Source organism: Nicotiana tomentosiformis, chromosome 2 (genome assembly GCF_000390325.3).
Source record: "Nicotiana tomentosiformis chromosome 2, ASM39032v3, whole genome shotgun sequence".
Lineage (NCBI taxonomy): Eukaryota > Viridiplantae > Streptophyta > Magnoliopsida > Solanales > Solanaceae > Nicotiana > Nicotiana tomentosiformis.
Genome location: NC_090813.1, coordinates 29,689,934 through 29,707,032, shown reverse-complemented (window position 1 = coordinate 29,707,032; position 17,099 = coordinate 29,689,934). Strand labels below are relative to the sequence as shown.

Below are 17,099 nucleotides of genomic sequence, written 5' to 3'. Positions count from 1 at the left end.
GGCAAACAACACAAATCAAATGTCGGGAATCCCGTGGCGCTAGTAAGTTTCTTGTTCTTCTTGTTGTTGCTGATTTTTGTGTTGTTCCAGCTCGTGTGGGAGGTTGTTTAAAGTGTTTTATGTTATATAAATACTCCTTCAAGTTTTTAATATTAACCCTAGTGATTTCACGTCTTCTAAAGTAATTCTAGTGCCGAAACACCCGAATTAATTGCTAGTTTCGCTTTCTTGTTCTTGTGGCAGAATTGGAGGGATATTTCGTGGAAAATTAAGGTCAAATTGGAGTTGTTCTTTCTGTTTAAAGGTAAGGAACCTCTTACTTTATATATATTTAAGATTATCCAAGTTGCGGCTAAGTCGTTGAAGCTAGAACTTGTGAAATATATATCGAAAGGCTTGGTAGTAATGTTGTTGGTTGGTGGACTGTTTTGGGAGGCTCAATATGATTATTAATGATGTTGTTTGGGCTGTTTGGTGATTGTATTGACTTGTGTGAAGTCATATAAATAGGGGAGGTGCTGTCCGTTTCATCGTAAAATAGGTTGCGGTCGATACATAATAGTTACGACGCTTAAACGATAATGATAGTGTCATTTCTTTTATTGTAGACTAAGGAGTCGTGACATTTGCATAGCTTGAGGTTGGGCAGTATATACAAGGTATGTGAGGCTATCCCCTTCATTCTTTTGCACGACTCCGATTGTACATAATGTAATGAACGAGCTCCCAAAGATACTCTACTCTTAGAAGCTAGCAGTACTTACATTGATGCCCTTCTTATGAAACGATTGATATTGATATTACTTCTCTTATTCTTATATTATCAATGTTGTTGGTAGTTTCTGATTCTTATAAGATTCTTAATGAAGAGTTAATCCTAATAACGTGTACGAAGGATACCGACCTTACGTCACTCCGATTCAAAATGTGATTCCAATGAGTCCAGCATGCATCATATATATGTATCTATTTTACTCTACCGAGATGCGCTATAGTCGGCCGGGTACGGCACCTATTTTGCAACCACTGATCAGTTGGGTTTTACCGAGCTCCACGTGGCCGGGTACGATTCTACCGAGCCCTATGATGGCCGGGTATATTTTACCGAGCCTATTACGGCCGGGTACGATATGATGATGGTGATGCCCACAAAGGCGTATGTTTTAAAAGTTTATTTATATATATGTATGTATCATGTATTTCATGTCAATAGCCCTCAGAGGTACCCAGATGTCACAGGTTGTATATTCTCTATCCTTGTTTACATTACTGTTCTTACTTATGCTTTCCTGCCTTACATACTCAGTACTTTATTCGTACTGACATCCTTTTTATTTGTGGACGCTGCATGTCGTGCTGCAAGTCCTGATAGATGGGTAGAAACAGCTCCCCCACCACAGTAGGCTGTCCAGTTCAGCGGTTATTGGCGAGATCCCTTCTCCGGACTTGCCGTGGTCTTGGTATGCATTTTTGTTATAGACATTATGGGTATGTCGGGGCCCTGTTCCGGAAATGTTGTAGCACTTATGTTCCTTTAGAGGCTCATAGACAAGTGTCAACTCATGTATGGTTTGGAATGCCTTGTCGGCTGATTTTTGTTGTATAGTCTTTCACGGCAGCATGGTAGCTCGTACCTTATATATAGTTTCTTGACAGTCTTGTCGTCCCATGTTATGTATGTTCATGACATTATCTTTCATTGTTGGATGTTCATGATCCATGTCTACCATTTATATTGATCTTGTCGACCCTTAAAGATAATAAGGAAGGTTAGATAAAATGTACGTTGGTGCTCGGCAAGTATGGCCCGGGTGCTAGTCATGACCCTCCAGTTGGGTCGTGACACACATGTCTTGTTTAGGTTAATCCACTGAGAAGAGTTTTCCATAGCAACGGCGGGAATGGGAGTGGCATTGGTTGCAGCAACCTTCAATCTCTCATACAGTTGGTCTATGGGTTTAGCAATTGGAGTTTATTGTCTGGGTGGTCTGTGGTCGAAGTTTGGTCTTGGTTTTTGGTAATTTTGGCGGGCAGGTGGTGGTGAGTGATAATATGCGGGTTGGGTGTTGTAGGCATGGTAGGTGGTGGTAGGTTGTTGGTATCTGGTGGGTGAGGGCTGGTATGTGGGTGGAGGTGTTTGGTATGTGAGAGGAGACTTAGGACCCTGGGCCACCATTACAGCACCCACTTCTTTCTTCTTCGAAATACCTCCTGACTGCAAGGCTTTATTTGTGGCATGTAGTGCTTCGAAATTTGTCACCATTCCACTCTTGATCCCTTCTTCTATTCTTTCTCCCAGCTTGATGATGTTAGAGAATTTATGGTTTTCAATAACCATTAGCCTTTCATAGTATTGCGGGTCTTGAGCTCTGACGAAGAACTTATTCATCTGTTCTTTTTCAAGTGCTGACCTTACTTTCGCAGCTTCAGATCTCCACCGAGTAGCATACTCGCCTAAAGTTTCTGTTGGTTTCTTATTGAGATTTTGAATGTAGAAAACATCTGGTGCATTTTCTGTGTTGAACCCAAATCTGTCCATGAAATCTGATGCCATGCTGACCCAATTAACCTACTTCTTCGGGTTCTGACTGATGTACCAGAACAGAGCATCTCCCGTGAGGCTTCTCATGAATAGCTTCATACTGATTCGTTCATCTTTGCCCACTCCTACAAGTTTGTCACAATATGTCCTTAGATGTACCTTCGGATCACCAGTTCCATCGAACATTTCGAACTTGGGAGGTTTGTAATCCTCCGGCAGTTCCACATCTGGTTGAATGCACAAGTCCTCATAATTCAAACCTTCAATGCCCTTACCATCTTCGATGCTCTGAACTCTGCCAATGAGTTTCTTGAGTTCTTCCGCCATGTTCTTGATGAGCAGGTCCTTCTCGGTTGATTCCGGTATATAGGGTTTGTTGTGGGGTATGGGGTAATGTTTCCACATATATGGGATTGCTTTGGTAAATTTCGGGAATCTGGGCATAAGGGTGGTCATTGGTTGAGTTTTGGGGATCAGGAGTAGGTTGTGGTGCATTTTGGGGAGTGTGATAATTGGTGGTTTGTGGGTACTGAGTCGGATGATGATGGTGTTGTTGAGGAGTAGGTACTGGTGGAGGGTTATGGTTCTGAAGAGGTGTGGTGTATTGATGTGGTGACGGTGGATTTTGGTTTTGCATGTTTTTGGGTGGTGCCAGATTTTAGGCATTTGGATTTTGTTGGTTGATATCAAGATCGTTTAGGGTGAGGGAAATGTTTGCTAAGTTTTGGACCTACTCAAGTTCTCCTTGTAGCTCCAGGATTTTCTGTTCCTAGCATAAGACTAATTCGTTCTGTGTCGGAGTACTTCGGCCATCTGAAGTTTCAACGTTTTCTGCCATAGTAGCATTGTCTTTTCTGATACCGCTTAAATGATCCATTTTCTCTTTTTCTTTGATTTTGCCTTTAGAATCACTTGATGGAGGAGGAGGTGGAGGACCTCTGGATCTAGTGTGATATGCTGACGATGCCACTATGCACGAACCAACCTTGGGGAATGGTAAATCAAAAGAAAGAAAAAGCAAAAGGTAACCAAGTCAGTAAGAGATATTTGAAAGAATGTTTACAGTATTTAAACATGTTATGTAAAATCATGCAATAATTCGCGTCCTAATTAGGGACCTCATTGTGCCCGAGGTAGGCCTAAGCGACACATAGACTTGGAGAAAATTGATGCCAATAATTGTGCCATTTCATTAATGCGAAAATGAATCAAATCCTTACTAAATCGACAATAATAATAAAGTTACTAATGGCATTTTCCTTATTACAATCGAAAAATAAAACTAAGCTGGAAAGCAGTAAAGAACATCATTTGCTAAATCTATTTGGTCCCTGAGGGACCTTCTCTATGCTTGGCTCTTTTGACTTCATTAATAAGGTTCCCCAGGTCGCGCATATCCAACAATAGGTAAGACTTTTCTAGATGCCCTCCTTCATTTCCATCCGTGTTCTGACAATCTGAAAGTCTCTTCCTCATCTTTCCCTCAAACTCTATCAACCCTTGCTCCAAATATTCCAATCTCTCGGTGGACTTAGTGGCGATTTCCTTCCATTCATTAATTGCCTCCATGTTCACTTTATGTTGTTCCAGATGTCTAGCTTCAGACTCAAAAACCCTTTTGCGAAGCCTTCTATACTTGACCTGTGCCTCAGCATCATCATCAATGATCCTATTTTTCAAATTGACCCCTGGCTTGAAGTCTCCCGCTACATCATCTACCAACCATGATGGATATAAATACACATGACTGGCATGGTACCTGTCTGGCTCGATAGTCTCTCTTTCCACAATGACGTTCTTGTTCCACATATGTTGCGCCTCGAACTTGAAAGGAATGATGTCCCCTTTGAAATCTGCCTTGTATTGGACCATGTTGGAAACTCGAGGTATGACCTGTTTTCTTCCTACTTGTCTCATTACCCTTATATGAGCATAAGGATAAATGCCTCGCAACCCGATCAATACCAAATGAGTAGTATCCCTTGACCTGATGATGAACTCACTGCTAGAAAACCACTCAAACATCCAATGTACCTTCTCGTCTGTTAGATTGCTGAAGAAATGTACCCAACTTATAGCACTTCCGGGCTGTGCGAACCTATCTAGGATGAATGCCATTTTCTTTGGATTATGGTAGGCCATGTAGTCATTCAATGGCCATCGCAGAAGCTCTTGACGATATTCTCCCTTCTGAAAATGTTCCAATAACCAGACTTGCTATAATAGATTACAACCTTCAAAATATTTGAAACCCTGCTTGCACTGATCTAGAGCGCGGTACAGTTCAGCTAGGATCATAGGGATGATGGTGTAGGTTTTCCCCTCGATGCCTTCCATTAAAGTTCTTGCAACCATAGCTAAACTAGTGTGAATCCTTCCCCTTTTTATTGGAAATATCAACAAACCCTGGAAGAAAATGATGAATACATAAACTTGGCGGTGCGTCTAACCTAAGGAGGTAATGGCAAGTTCCTCATGATGAAGATGATATGACTTACTATGCCTGTAACGCTCATAAAGGAATTCAAATGGGATGCATGACTTCTTCAAACAAAGAAACTCATCATTTTTCTTGAAACCTAGCATTTTTAGAAAACCGCGAGGGGTGCGATTCTCTGGCACTAATAACCCTGGACTATCCTATGGCAGTTAAGTGAAGCCTCCTATTTCTTCTAAGAGAGGATTCATTTCTATGTTACTAAAGCGGAAGACGGCCCTTTTCTCATCCCAAAACATGGTAGCAGCCTTAATCAATGCCCTATTTGGTCGGATGTCTAGCAAGGATGAAAAATTACCATGGACCCTTCTCATATGATTCTTGTCGCAAGGCGCGAGACTTTTCCACCAATCAAGTAGCATAGGCATTTTCTGCAAGCAACTAAAGTTAGCCCTCACCCCTTCAGATTCGACCATTTACACAATAATGATGAACATATTGGCATATTTTCTCCAAGTAATGCACATAACATGGTAGTGTCCATTGGGATTGTGGAAATCCCATCGGACTTTGGACAAGGCTTATCTTAGAGGGCTATTACGTTAACAATGTCATAACCCGTACTAGGTTTAACATGATGCATGTACATTTGATGTTGGAGTAAGGTTTCTAGAATGGTCTAGACCGGTACTCTCAAGTGGACAACTTGAGAGGGAAAGGCACGGGACAATCGACTGCACCACTGATTGACTAGTCTACCGCAAATATGCCTTTCCGATTTAAAAAGGGTAATTCTGGAAGAGCGCGGACACTCATCAAGCGCATAATTGGCACGAGTGGAGTATGATGTGGAGCATTCTTTATGCAGAGATAATAACACGTTGCCAAGTATTTGCATGATAAATATGTAAAAGCAGTAAATACGGTAATAAGTTAAAACATGAAAAATATAAGAAAGAAAGACAAAGGAAAAAGTTAGTTCGTGGAATATATGCGAGAATGTAATAAAGCAAGTAAGGGAGTAGGGATGGGAGAGGCATGATATAACAGTCTTTAAACAAAATGAAGAGCAGTCATAGCAAATAATGGCGAACAGGAAAGGGATGTGCATGTTATAACAAATTTAAACAAATAAAGGTAGAGCAGGGAAGGGATGTGCATTTTATAACAAAGAAAATAATCCACGTAAGCCAAGTTCATTATGGTAAGAGCCTAAGTAAGTCCCCAGCAGAGTCGCCATGCTGTCGCGCCCCGTTTTCTCACGAAAATGGGTTTCGACGTTGTGAAAACTCTTTTGGATGGGAGATAGAGTGATAAAAGAAGAAGAGTCACCACCTAATGGTTTTTGAGGTGCGTTAGGGCACCTATTATGTAGATAACTCTGTTTGACTAGTCAACGCCACCAAAGATCGGGTAAGGGCTCAAATTACCTCAAAGAGAAGGTGTTAGGCACTCTTCGAGGTCCACAACTATGGGTCGCGACCGAACTTAAGATTATGCGGATTATAATTAGGCAAGATAAACAAAGAGAGTAAGGGTCAAAGAAATTTATTATAACACAATGAGAAATAAGGATTAGAAGGATATAACTATGACGGTCTATATTAGACGGCTAAAAGTATAAAGAAGAGGGGGGGGGGTCCTAAATTTTTTAGCCTAAACGATCACCCCGTGCAACATAAATAATATTTCACAACTCCCTTGAGGTAGGGAATTACTCATATTATTCAGCGGATACAAACTATCATCTCCTACTACCTGCTTACTATGTTAAAGTTGTTTACTTAAGCGCTCTAATTCAATTCTAAGTCGTGCCCTATGCGTGCACTGCCCGTCTCGTACCTATGGTCCATGAGTCATTGGACCTCTATTTAGGGTGGTTCTAGACTTTACTTAGGCTGCTCAAATGATAAAACTAGGCGACATACAAAACAAGTTGGACTTCATGTAAGGACAGTTAGGGGCTCAAGTTAGCCTCCACACTTAAACAACAAATACGCGCAAAACAGGTTCTCACATTAGGCGTTAGACAGTTTCAGAACTGAGACAAATTAAAGCCATTTAAGCCCTATAGACGTGGTTTCTATATGACCTTGGATTCAAACGTGCATGCAGTTTCCGATGCAAGACGCCACTTTAAGCTTATAGACATGATCTCTAGGTGATTTATACAGTGGGGGGGGGGGGGCAGTGAGAACCATCAGAAATATTCATAATTACTCGTGTTTGATCCTATGGGCATGATCTCTAATAGTGGCATGGCTAAGCAATGTAACAATGTTTGAAAGTTCAGTATTGATACTTTAAAGCGAGTGGTAATACCCCATATGCAGGATTTCTAACGATTAACGATTGAAACTAATTTTTTATACTTAGCCCCTATAGGCATGTTTTTTAGGTGAGCAGTATGATAACAATAGCAAATTAACTAATTAAAGTCCTATAGGCATGATTTCTGGATGAATATCAATAGAACATAAGCTAGTATAATCCTATAGGCATGATATCTAATGAATATGCTGCAGTTATTGAAGGAATGATTATTGGCATTTGTTTCCTATAGGCATGCTATCTAGTAACACATGGCAGTAGACATAGGAATAAATAAAGCACTTATGCCTTGATAGTAGACAGGTTGTGTAAGTGTGCGATTCTCCTAATGGAATGATTTCTACCAGTGTATGTGGAAATTGAATAACATATATGACATGTTGGATAAAATAACAAGTAGATCATACGAACCCTATAGGCATGTTTTCTACCCTTTCATGCAAACATTAGAGTATGCCCATTTCCCCGATTTCACTAACACCATAATTTTTTATTACAAAATTATTACATACCCAATGATGAATGTAATTACAAAATATTATACAAGCAATAACAGTAGGCCTATAGCAGGCCCCAAAGGAAGATACCTAGTATTGCCTGGGCCTTCAACAAACGCCTTCTTCACAAATAGCATACCCAGACCCCAACAGGGGACTATATTCATCAGCACAACCAGAAACCATAGAGGAACTCAAACCAAACCAAACAGCCACAGATTGATCATACGACCCAAACATTGAATCACACAGAAATCACTTAAACAAACCAGTTTGCATATTCAGTAGATAGAATGAGGAAATAACTGAGTGTTAGAGACAGCTAAGGTCTCAGTAGTAAAGAGAGTGGCCAACGAACCCCAAATCCTAGTGTGTCATAGTTCACAAGGGTCTCAAATGGACCCCGAGCATTGCTCACTCTAGGGAGGTCAATAGAGAGAGTCTTAGTGGCCTTGGCTTTCAGCCGACCAAGAGTGATAGATTTAGAATAGTGTAGGTAACTAAAGAGAGTGAGAGAACAGTGATTAAGGGATATAATTTGGAGAGATGCACTTGTATTTTAGAAAGCAGACATAGCAAAGTTGCTTAAAACACAGAACATGTTAGTTAAGAGGGTCAACAAGACTTAAAGGCAGGTTGCTATTACAGGTTTAACACTTAGCAAGAAATAACATATTGGAAGAAAACACATTGAGAGAGTTAGAGGAGAATCAAGTTTCCTGAGATTACAAGATTAACATACAAAGGTGCATAGTACCAAATAAGTCTAAGTAGGGCACTAACTTAGAAAGTTTAAAGCTTAAGGATCCAAATTATGCTAAGTATCCATCACAAATCAAAAGACAGACATGTTAACTTACACCGTGAAGAAAAACAATATCAAACATGGTAGGGAAACACAAATTAAGATAGCTACTCTAAAGTCTCAAATAATTAGTAAAGGGATACGGAATCAAGTAAGTCAAAGACATGCCGAGTGACACAATAGCAGGGGAGCAAGTCAGAGATTATAACACATTACAGATGTGAGGCAGTCATTGCAGGAATTCGAAGTAGAGTGTGAAAGCAAACTAAGGCCAAAGAGTAATGTAGACATTCAGGTGCCAATACATTAGGCTAAATAAACTTAAGAGGGTCTAAATTATTCAAGAAAAGCATATTCAAAATAACATCTCTCAAAACTGGAAATTTTAGGTAAAAATCAAGTGCTAAAGAGGTTCAGATCGTAAGGCAAGTTTAATGCTAGCAAAGTTACAGACAGAGATGGTCTAAGAACACATTAGGTCATGAAATTCAGAGGCGTGAATATGCAGGACATAAACACAGAAGAATGAAATCGTAAAGCCAAAAGACTCACCAGTTATCAGTTGAATAGACAGACAAAAAAAAGAACAAATACCACAGTCCTTTGAATGTCAACAAAGAGCAAGAACCCAGATTCTTAGCACGTCAGAGTTCCCAAGGGCTTCAAATGAACCCCGGGAAGTGCTCGCACCAAGAAAAAGTTGAAAATCAAATTCCGGTGGCCTTTGCTTTCAGCCAGCCAAGAACCAGAGTATAGAACAAGAGAATAAGAGAACAATAGAGTAATAACTTCGATTTTTTAGTGAATCCGGGTAATTAAAAGTCTCCTTAAAAGGGGAGGGACTTATATAGTAGTAGAAATCAAACAAACAAATCAAGAAAATACTGTAAAATCAACATAAATAAGGAAATAATAACATGCAGAATCAGTAAAAGTCAGATTAGAGAAAAATTAGGTAAACCCTAGTTGACAAAAATCGAAAATTGGTAGGAGATCTTGGCTAATCGGACTCATATATCCTTGATATTAATGTATCTAGACGGAATACACGGAATACCGTCTAGATCTTAAAGATTGAAGACGATTTCTACATGATTCCAGGTCTGGTACTTGCCAAAAATAGGCAAGTACTAAGTAATACTAAAATCGTGTAAGTAACACGGAGATGGAGCATATATAGAAGGCAAATTGTAAGAGGATTCCATATTAAGGTCGGAATCAGAGATAATTGGGGGTGTGACGACTAGGGTTTGTGAAGGAGAATGGTGTGACAGAGAATAAAGGCCGCTGTCTTTAGGAAATGGGGATTAGGGTTTGGGTGAGGGAATATAAGGAGAATGGGGAGGAGCGTTATGAGCCGTTGATCGCTTTTGATCAACGATTGCGATTTAAGAAGAGTTGGGTCGGGTTTTTTTGGACTGGATTGGGGATAAAAAGGTCATTTGGATTGGGCTTGGGGATTGGGCCAAGGATTTGGGGCTTGTCTGGTCCGAAATTAATCCTAATTTTGGGCCAGATTTTAAAAATAGGAAATTAAGGGAAAAATAATTTAAATAAAATAATTAAATAAATTATAAAAAAAAATGCTATTTATGCAAAGTAATATTTTAAAATAATAGTAGAAGATTATAAGAATGTAAGATATTATTTTGACCTTAAATAAAATGACAAATGCAATAAAATTATAAAATATAGGCTATTATTGCAAGATTGTGCAAATGGCCTAAAAATACTAATGTAATTATAAAAAATAGAGTAAAATATCTGAAGCAAGTATTGTAGATGCAAAATAATAATTTTAGGTAATTAAGTCATCACAAAATAATTGAAAGGAGTAATTAATAAATATTTAAGTAATTTAAATGCAAGAAAATCAATTTTAAAGCTCTTAAAATTATGGAAAATTATAGAAAAATGGTTGTATAGATTTGTAACTAAATAATGATGCCAAATGATGTTTTGAAAGTATATATACTATTCGAAAAAATATGAGGGCAAAATTAGGTATCAACAATGGAAATACATGAAATTAAACTACTCTATATTTACAATAAAAATGACTTAGATTCCTACAAAGTAGAAGCCGGTCCGTTGGCAATAACCTTGTCTTTAGCATCAGGGTCTACACGCGTTGTAGGCATCTGCCTGCGGCTGAGCGCTAGCGAGGGCTATCGGCGGGGAGACATAGGCACATGCGCGCTTGTCACTTGGTGCGGCCAGGACCACGGGGCCGACCATGGCGCTAGGCGTTGGGAGGCTTGTCAGGACGCCATGGGGCGCGTCCAAGGGGTCATGGGGCATGGCTGGAAAGCCGCCCATGACAGTATATTTGCGGACTTATTTCTTCAGTTTTTTTTGTTAATTAGTAGGAAGGAGATTTTCATGCACAAATGCCCATTTTTGGAGAACACAGTAAAAATCAGCTTCAGACAGCAACCGAGCACAATAGAAATGACGAAATTCTTAGGCGTTTCATGACTGTACTAGTCCTTTTATGTAAAACAAGTTGATTTATCTGCTGCAGCTGTTGAAGCATTACCTGGCCAACAACAACAACATTTCCAGTGAAATCCCACTGGGGTTTGGAGAGAGTAGTGTGTACGCAAATCTTACCTCTTTGTGAAGATAGAGAGACTGTTTCCGATAGACCGTCGGCTCAAGGAACGAAGCATTACCTAGTCATGTATTATAATTTGATAGTCAATTCTGCACAAATGGTGTGTCTCGTGACAAACAATCATCAATACAAGCTCACAAATCCTCTTTGTCTAGTATATCTCACTAATAAGCTATTTATATACTAAACTCTTAATATAGGGAGTTCACACACATTCTATTTTCAAGTGTCTACTCTTATATCCTTCAATTCTTAAGTGTTCTAACGACAGTAAAACTTTCACCATCTTTTCATCGTTCAGTTCCATTATCCATGATTAAAGTCCAAAGTTGGAAATAACAAATCGATAGTATGTATTAAATAGACATTGTTCAGGTCATGAATTTAGCACTAAACTTGCATATCAAATGAATATAGATATAGTTCACTTATTTCTAAAATGCCACAACTTCAAGTAATATTCAACAAACTACCAGTTAAGTACAAATGAGGGTCTCAAATGAGGAACATCAACATGACTAATTGGAAAAAATATCTCTATAACCCCGCTTCACCAGTTTTTTTTTTACATGCCTCGTGTAGATAGTGGACGGTGGTGAACTCCAGCCAGTCCAATGGAAACACTAACGATCAATGAAAGATTTGTTCATAAGATTAACTGCTGAATCCATAAACTGCAAATCATGTAAACAAGAACCAAGATGTGATAAAGGTAAAAATTAAACTTTGTTACAAATACTAGCAGTTGTATGCAGGAAACACCAGCATCATATGTGCGTATTTTAAGAATTAAACATCTATATGCGCATACTTAAATTTACTCTAGAATGTTGAGTCAACTTTCTACGTAGTATTCACTAATCAGACAGACGGGGAAGAGCAGTGTTTTATGTCTTTCATAGATAAGTTGGCCAAACTTATAGTAAAAATAATAAACATGCTTAGGTATGTAGATGCAGTTGCAGTTTTTTGTATGCAAAATGTGTATATAGCTAAGCACCACTTTGCGTTCTAGCCATTCTGTCTATGTTCCCTCTTGTTTGAGTAATACCATTCATTGAGTTACAAGTGCACAGGTACCTTGGTGACCTATGGGTTTTTAGGAGCTACTCATTTGAAATTTATAAGCTATCACATCACAGTTCAAAAAATGTAAAATCACTTTATCGTGCAGCTAACATATTTTACATAAAAAGAATATACAATGTTTTTTAGCGGACGTAATATAGTTACTAACCAAACTAATATGCTTCCACAGTCTAAATCAATCAATAGAGTTATCTCCTTGAAGAGCATATCAATTTTAGTCGATTGAACTAAACTAGACAAAGTAGTATTACCTTCCCAACTGACTTAAGTTCTCGTCCAATAGGTTCCATAAACTTCAGGTCGACTTCAATGGGCCATACCTGCATGCATAAATGAAGTTGATTGGAAATGCAAAATAATGAAAGCTAAAACATAATGAAGAGGTATAGATTCACCCGATCGATGAATACTTAAACCAAACTCACGAAGCCTTCAATGAGGCGGCAACCATTGCAAGAAACATCAAATGCCTTTTAGCTTCAACCGAAAGGGAACGAAGGAAGAAAAAGATATAACCACGCATAGATGCTCTACTGTTCATATGCCCTAATTTTTAATTCCTACCATGTCAGGGGGTTAGGCCTCGTAGTTCACAAGACAAAATGAAGCAGACACAAATAAATTGGTAGAGTTACTAACTGATCCATCAAAATTTCATTTTTCACTTCAGGATAAAGGAATTAAATATCTCTGGACCTTTCACATGTCACATGTAAAACTATATTCGTATTTCCTTCTCAGCTCTCCCTTAACAACATACCAGTACAAATGACAAAATAAAAAAGCATTTAATAAGGTTTATTGGACAAGCATAAGACAAAACCAGTTTAAATATTCTATAGATAAGGTAGTTAGATCCATAATCATTTGTCTTCGCATTGATCTTTTAAGATGGCAATTCTAGAGGAGGTTTATTGGAGGTAATGCATGAATTTTTTGTTATTTTAAAAAGATACAAATATTTCTCTCAGAAAATATTTCATGATAACACACAAGATGGTATCAAGAGTGTTCACATACTGAGTGACTCAACCACAATTATCAATCAAGTTATCCCAATCGCCCGTACATACATGTATCCTCCTTTATCATGTTTTGGGATTTGAGGACCTGGCATATTCAAATTGGAAGAAAAGCGTGATTAATCAACAGTACGGAAGCCAAAGTTTCGTAATATCTGTAATTGGTTCATAGCATCTTGTATGTATGCTACAAAAGCAATGAGCTTTCTGGAGTTGTTGCACTTGTTTGAAGTAGCATGTATACTAAATTATCTGTTTGCATATTCTTACAAGAGAACCTATTCTACATAAAAACCAGCACATATAACAAATTCTTTATAGAAAGCAATTAGATTAGCTACTTTTGATAAGTACCTAGCCATGTGAACTTCCTTTCCTCCAACCCTCCCAACAACTAATAGAAAGAGAAAGAAAATAAATATAAAAAAAACTTCTTCACATGCACCGATATGCAACATCGTCATTCCCTTCCCTATAAGTGCAATAATTCTGGGCAGAGCATCAATCTTATCTTTGTTGTCTGACAATGCCTATTGGTAGTATTTCATAAGTCGAAGAAGGTTAGGGATCATCTACTCTTAATTCGTAATACAGAAATTGTCTCACCATTAAGTTAATCTTAGAAAGCATTTGATCAGAGGTACAGTTAGATTAAATAAGCTGAACGATAGATTCTTTTCCATTATACTTATAGATGAAATCAAAGAGATCCTTATAAGCTCTCTGATAAGCATAGTAAACTCCTACAAGCTAAAAATAGCAACAACTACATAGTTGTCTACAAGCTCAGATTAATTAACCTCAATTCCTTTCAATAGCATCGCCTCACGTACATGCTATGTTTCTCATTTAATCTTCTATTGTTTCAACTCTACAAACTATGCTATCCAAAATCATACTCAACCATAGCGGAGCAATCCTATTAAATTAACGAAATCAAGTTAGAAAACAAAATCAATACAAAATCATAAACTCCCATTGAAAAACTAAAAGACATAATTGTCAATTGGCATAAACCTTCTTTGAACTATTAATTCTACTACATTCTCCAACAAACTCATAATTCCAGATGAAACATAATCCTTTTGGTCTTTGAAAATAACAAAATTCAAACTTGCACTACTTTTCATTTCTATCTAATCAGAGCTAGTTATCCCCATGTGACCTATAAGTTACGAGTTTGAGTCGTGGAATCAGCCACCGATACTTGCATCCAGCAAGCTGCCTACGTCACACTACCTTGGAGTGCGGCCCTTACTCGGACCCTACCTGAACGCGGGATGATTCGTGCACCGGGCTGCCTTTTTTTTTTTTTTTTTTGTAGGAGCTAATTAATAACAAAAAATGGGTTAATTATATTTGGAAACAAAGACAAGCACCTTAAGCCCCAGTAATTTAATAGGTGCAATCTGTCCTGGCACAATACAATCTGGACCTGCAGCTTCAACAATAGCTTCCGTCCCCAATCCACTTCCAATTGGATCTGGCTCCTGCATACAAAACATTAAAAAAAGAGCACAAATGTCAAATTTTTATAAGTATTTGCAAGAGCGACAAGTGTAAAACTAACAAACCTTCATAACGGAGAGGGCATAATTGGAATAAGGGTTTTGAGGGATACGAAGAATAGGGGAGTAATGAATTTTGGGGATTGGCTTTGAACCAGAAGCAGCTCTCCAAGGTACATCATTCGGTAGTGTAGCAGCAGCTCCTCCACCCATTTTTCTTGACATTGAATAAAATGAAAAAGAAGATAGAGCTACTTAGCAAGTAATTAAATTTAAGCCTCTGTATTGCGCTGTAAATGCAGAGTTTACGGAGATTAGCAGAGAAAATGGCTGTGAGTGAATGGATAAACAGAGGAAGGGTTTAGCAACAGGAGGAGGAGCAAGTTGGGTATTTCTGTTTATCTTGTTTATGGATTTCTTGTTTATGGATTTCATGGTGTTTCTATTTATACTATGAGGGTTGTTGTGATAATAATATTGTCTTCTTTTTTATCCTTTTGTCTTTATTTTTTTTAGCCGAGGGTCTTTCGGAAACAGTCTCTCGGGTAGGGCTAAGGTTTGCGTACACACTACCCTCCCCAAACCCCATTAATAATATTTTACTGGGTTATTATTGTTGTTTTGTACTACGAAATTTGGTGCCAAATTCTTAAAGGATAGAGGGTGTGTTTGGTACAAATTTTTTAATTTTCTTGGTTAGTTAAATGTTTTGTAAAAATACTTTTCAAAACTCTTTTTCAACTTTATCCGTCATATTACCATTCCCACCAACCCCTCACCAACCCACCCCGCATCCCCACATCTCCACCCACCTACCCTCACCCCCACCCAATTTAACCCCGCCCCGCCCCGCCCCGTCTCACCCTACCCTCACCTCACCCCATCCCCACCCTAAATAGAAATATTATTAATAGTATTTTCTTTTCATGTGGTAGATAGAATACTTTTTTTTTTATTTTAACAAACGAGTATTTTCTTTTCATTATATAAAAAAAAGTATTTTTCTTTTCATTTTAACAAAAAATGTACTTTCTTTTTGTTATAAAATATAGCTCAAAGTAATAATATGAAATAAAGAAAAACAAGCTAAAAGATATAGAGATAAAGAGATGATAGATTCTTATTTCTTCTTCAATTGTGTGTGTTTTCCTATCTATTACAAGACATTTATATAGGCATGAAAAATGAAGAGTCACTATTACAAAATAAGTCATTGAACATGTCATTAAGTATTTGAGAGGAAGATGATGGAGGAGGATATGAAGTTACAATCATAACTCCATAGTTATTAGAGTATTAGGTGCTATGGAGATAATGGAGAAGAGTAGACATCTACCATAATTTAATTTTATTATAACACTCCCCCTTGGATGTCCATAGATAATGTGTCTCATTAAAACCTTCCTAGAAAACAAAAAAAATCCTAGTGAAGGAAAAAGAGTACGCATATCATGTAATACGCATTGCTTGTTGCCTCATTAAAAACCTTGTCAGAAAAACCCAGCAGGATAAAACCATAGCTAAGGAAAAAAGAGTACATCGCGTATTTGCCTCCCCCTGATGAAAATATCAATTTATTTCACCTAGATGATGTGTTCCGATCCTGTATACCAACTTCTCAAATGTTGAGGTTGATCATGCTTCGTTGAATAGAATCACCAAATTATCAAGTGAACAAATTCATTGAACATCTATTTCACCGTTCGGTGAAGATTGTGTCTGATAAAAGACTTTGATGAAATATATGATTTATTCTGTCTCCTTCAATATATCCTTCTTTCAATTGAGATAAACAAACATCATCGTCTTCACTATTATTGGAGTCTTCTCTTCAAAGTAAAGTCACAAACCGGTTGTGTGTTGAGTGACTTGATTTATCAGTTGCTAGTATATTGACATTGTTGAATAAGAATCAACAATTGATTGCCTTGTGAAATAATAATATGGCAGTACCCTCACATATAAATAGATTGTTTGAATAACGAACTTCAGAAAATGCATGCATTTGCATAACCAACAAAACCTTGACAATATTTTTTTTATTTTAATTTTCTGCATATACCATATGACAAAAGAAAGGGGGCATAGACCTGACCTTCCATATACCCAAGACTGTTGCAAAGACAGTCTTCAAAAAACCCATGGAAGATGGAGAAATTTACTACTACACTTCCATGAGAAAAACTAACTGAATTAGCTTACAAAAAAGTTATTTTTGTCATATCTACTTCTTATACTAGGCAATTGCCAT

General features: G+C 37.9%; 1 protein-coding gene and 1 long non-coding RNA gene across 2 annotated transcripts; both read right to left on the bottom strand.

Moving 5' to 3' along the window:
* Positions 1 to 11,426: 11,426 nt before the first annotated feature.
* On the bottom strand, positions 11,427 to 11,542 carry LOC138906413 (uncharacterized). The gene is made up of 2 exons (XR_011413758.1): positions 11,513 to 11,542; positions 11,427 to 11,464 (listed from the first exon to the last, which is right to left on the bottom strand). It is a non-coding gene; the product is annotated as an uncharacterized lncRNA (long non-coding RNA).
* Positions 11,543 to 11,558: 16 nt separating this feature from the next.
* On the bottom strand, positions 11,559 to 15,274 carry LOC104095791 (uncharacterized). Its single transcript, XM_009602001.4, has 4 exons — positions 14,915 to 15,274; positions 14,720 to 14,830; positions 12,570 to 12,638; positions 11,559 to 11,903 (listed from the first exon to the last, which is right to left on the bottom strand). Exons 1-4 carry the CDS (start codon positions 15,071 to 15,073, stop codon positions 11,853 to 11,855), a joined length of 390 nt encoding a protein of 129 aa, XP_009600296.1. The 5' UTR covers positions 15,074 to 15,274; the 3' UTR covers positions 11,559 to 11,852.
* Between the last annotated feature and the right edge of the window lie 1,825 nt (positions 15,275 to 17,099).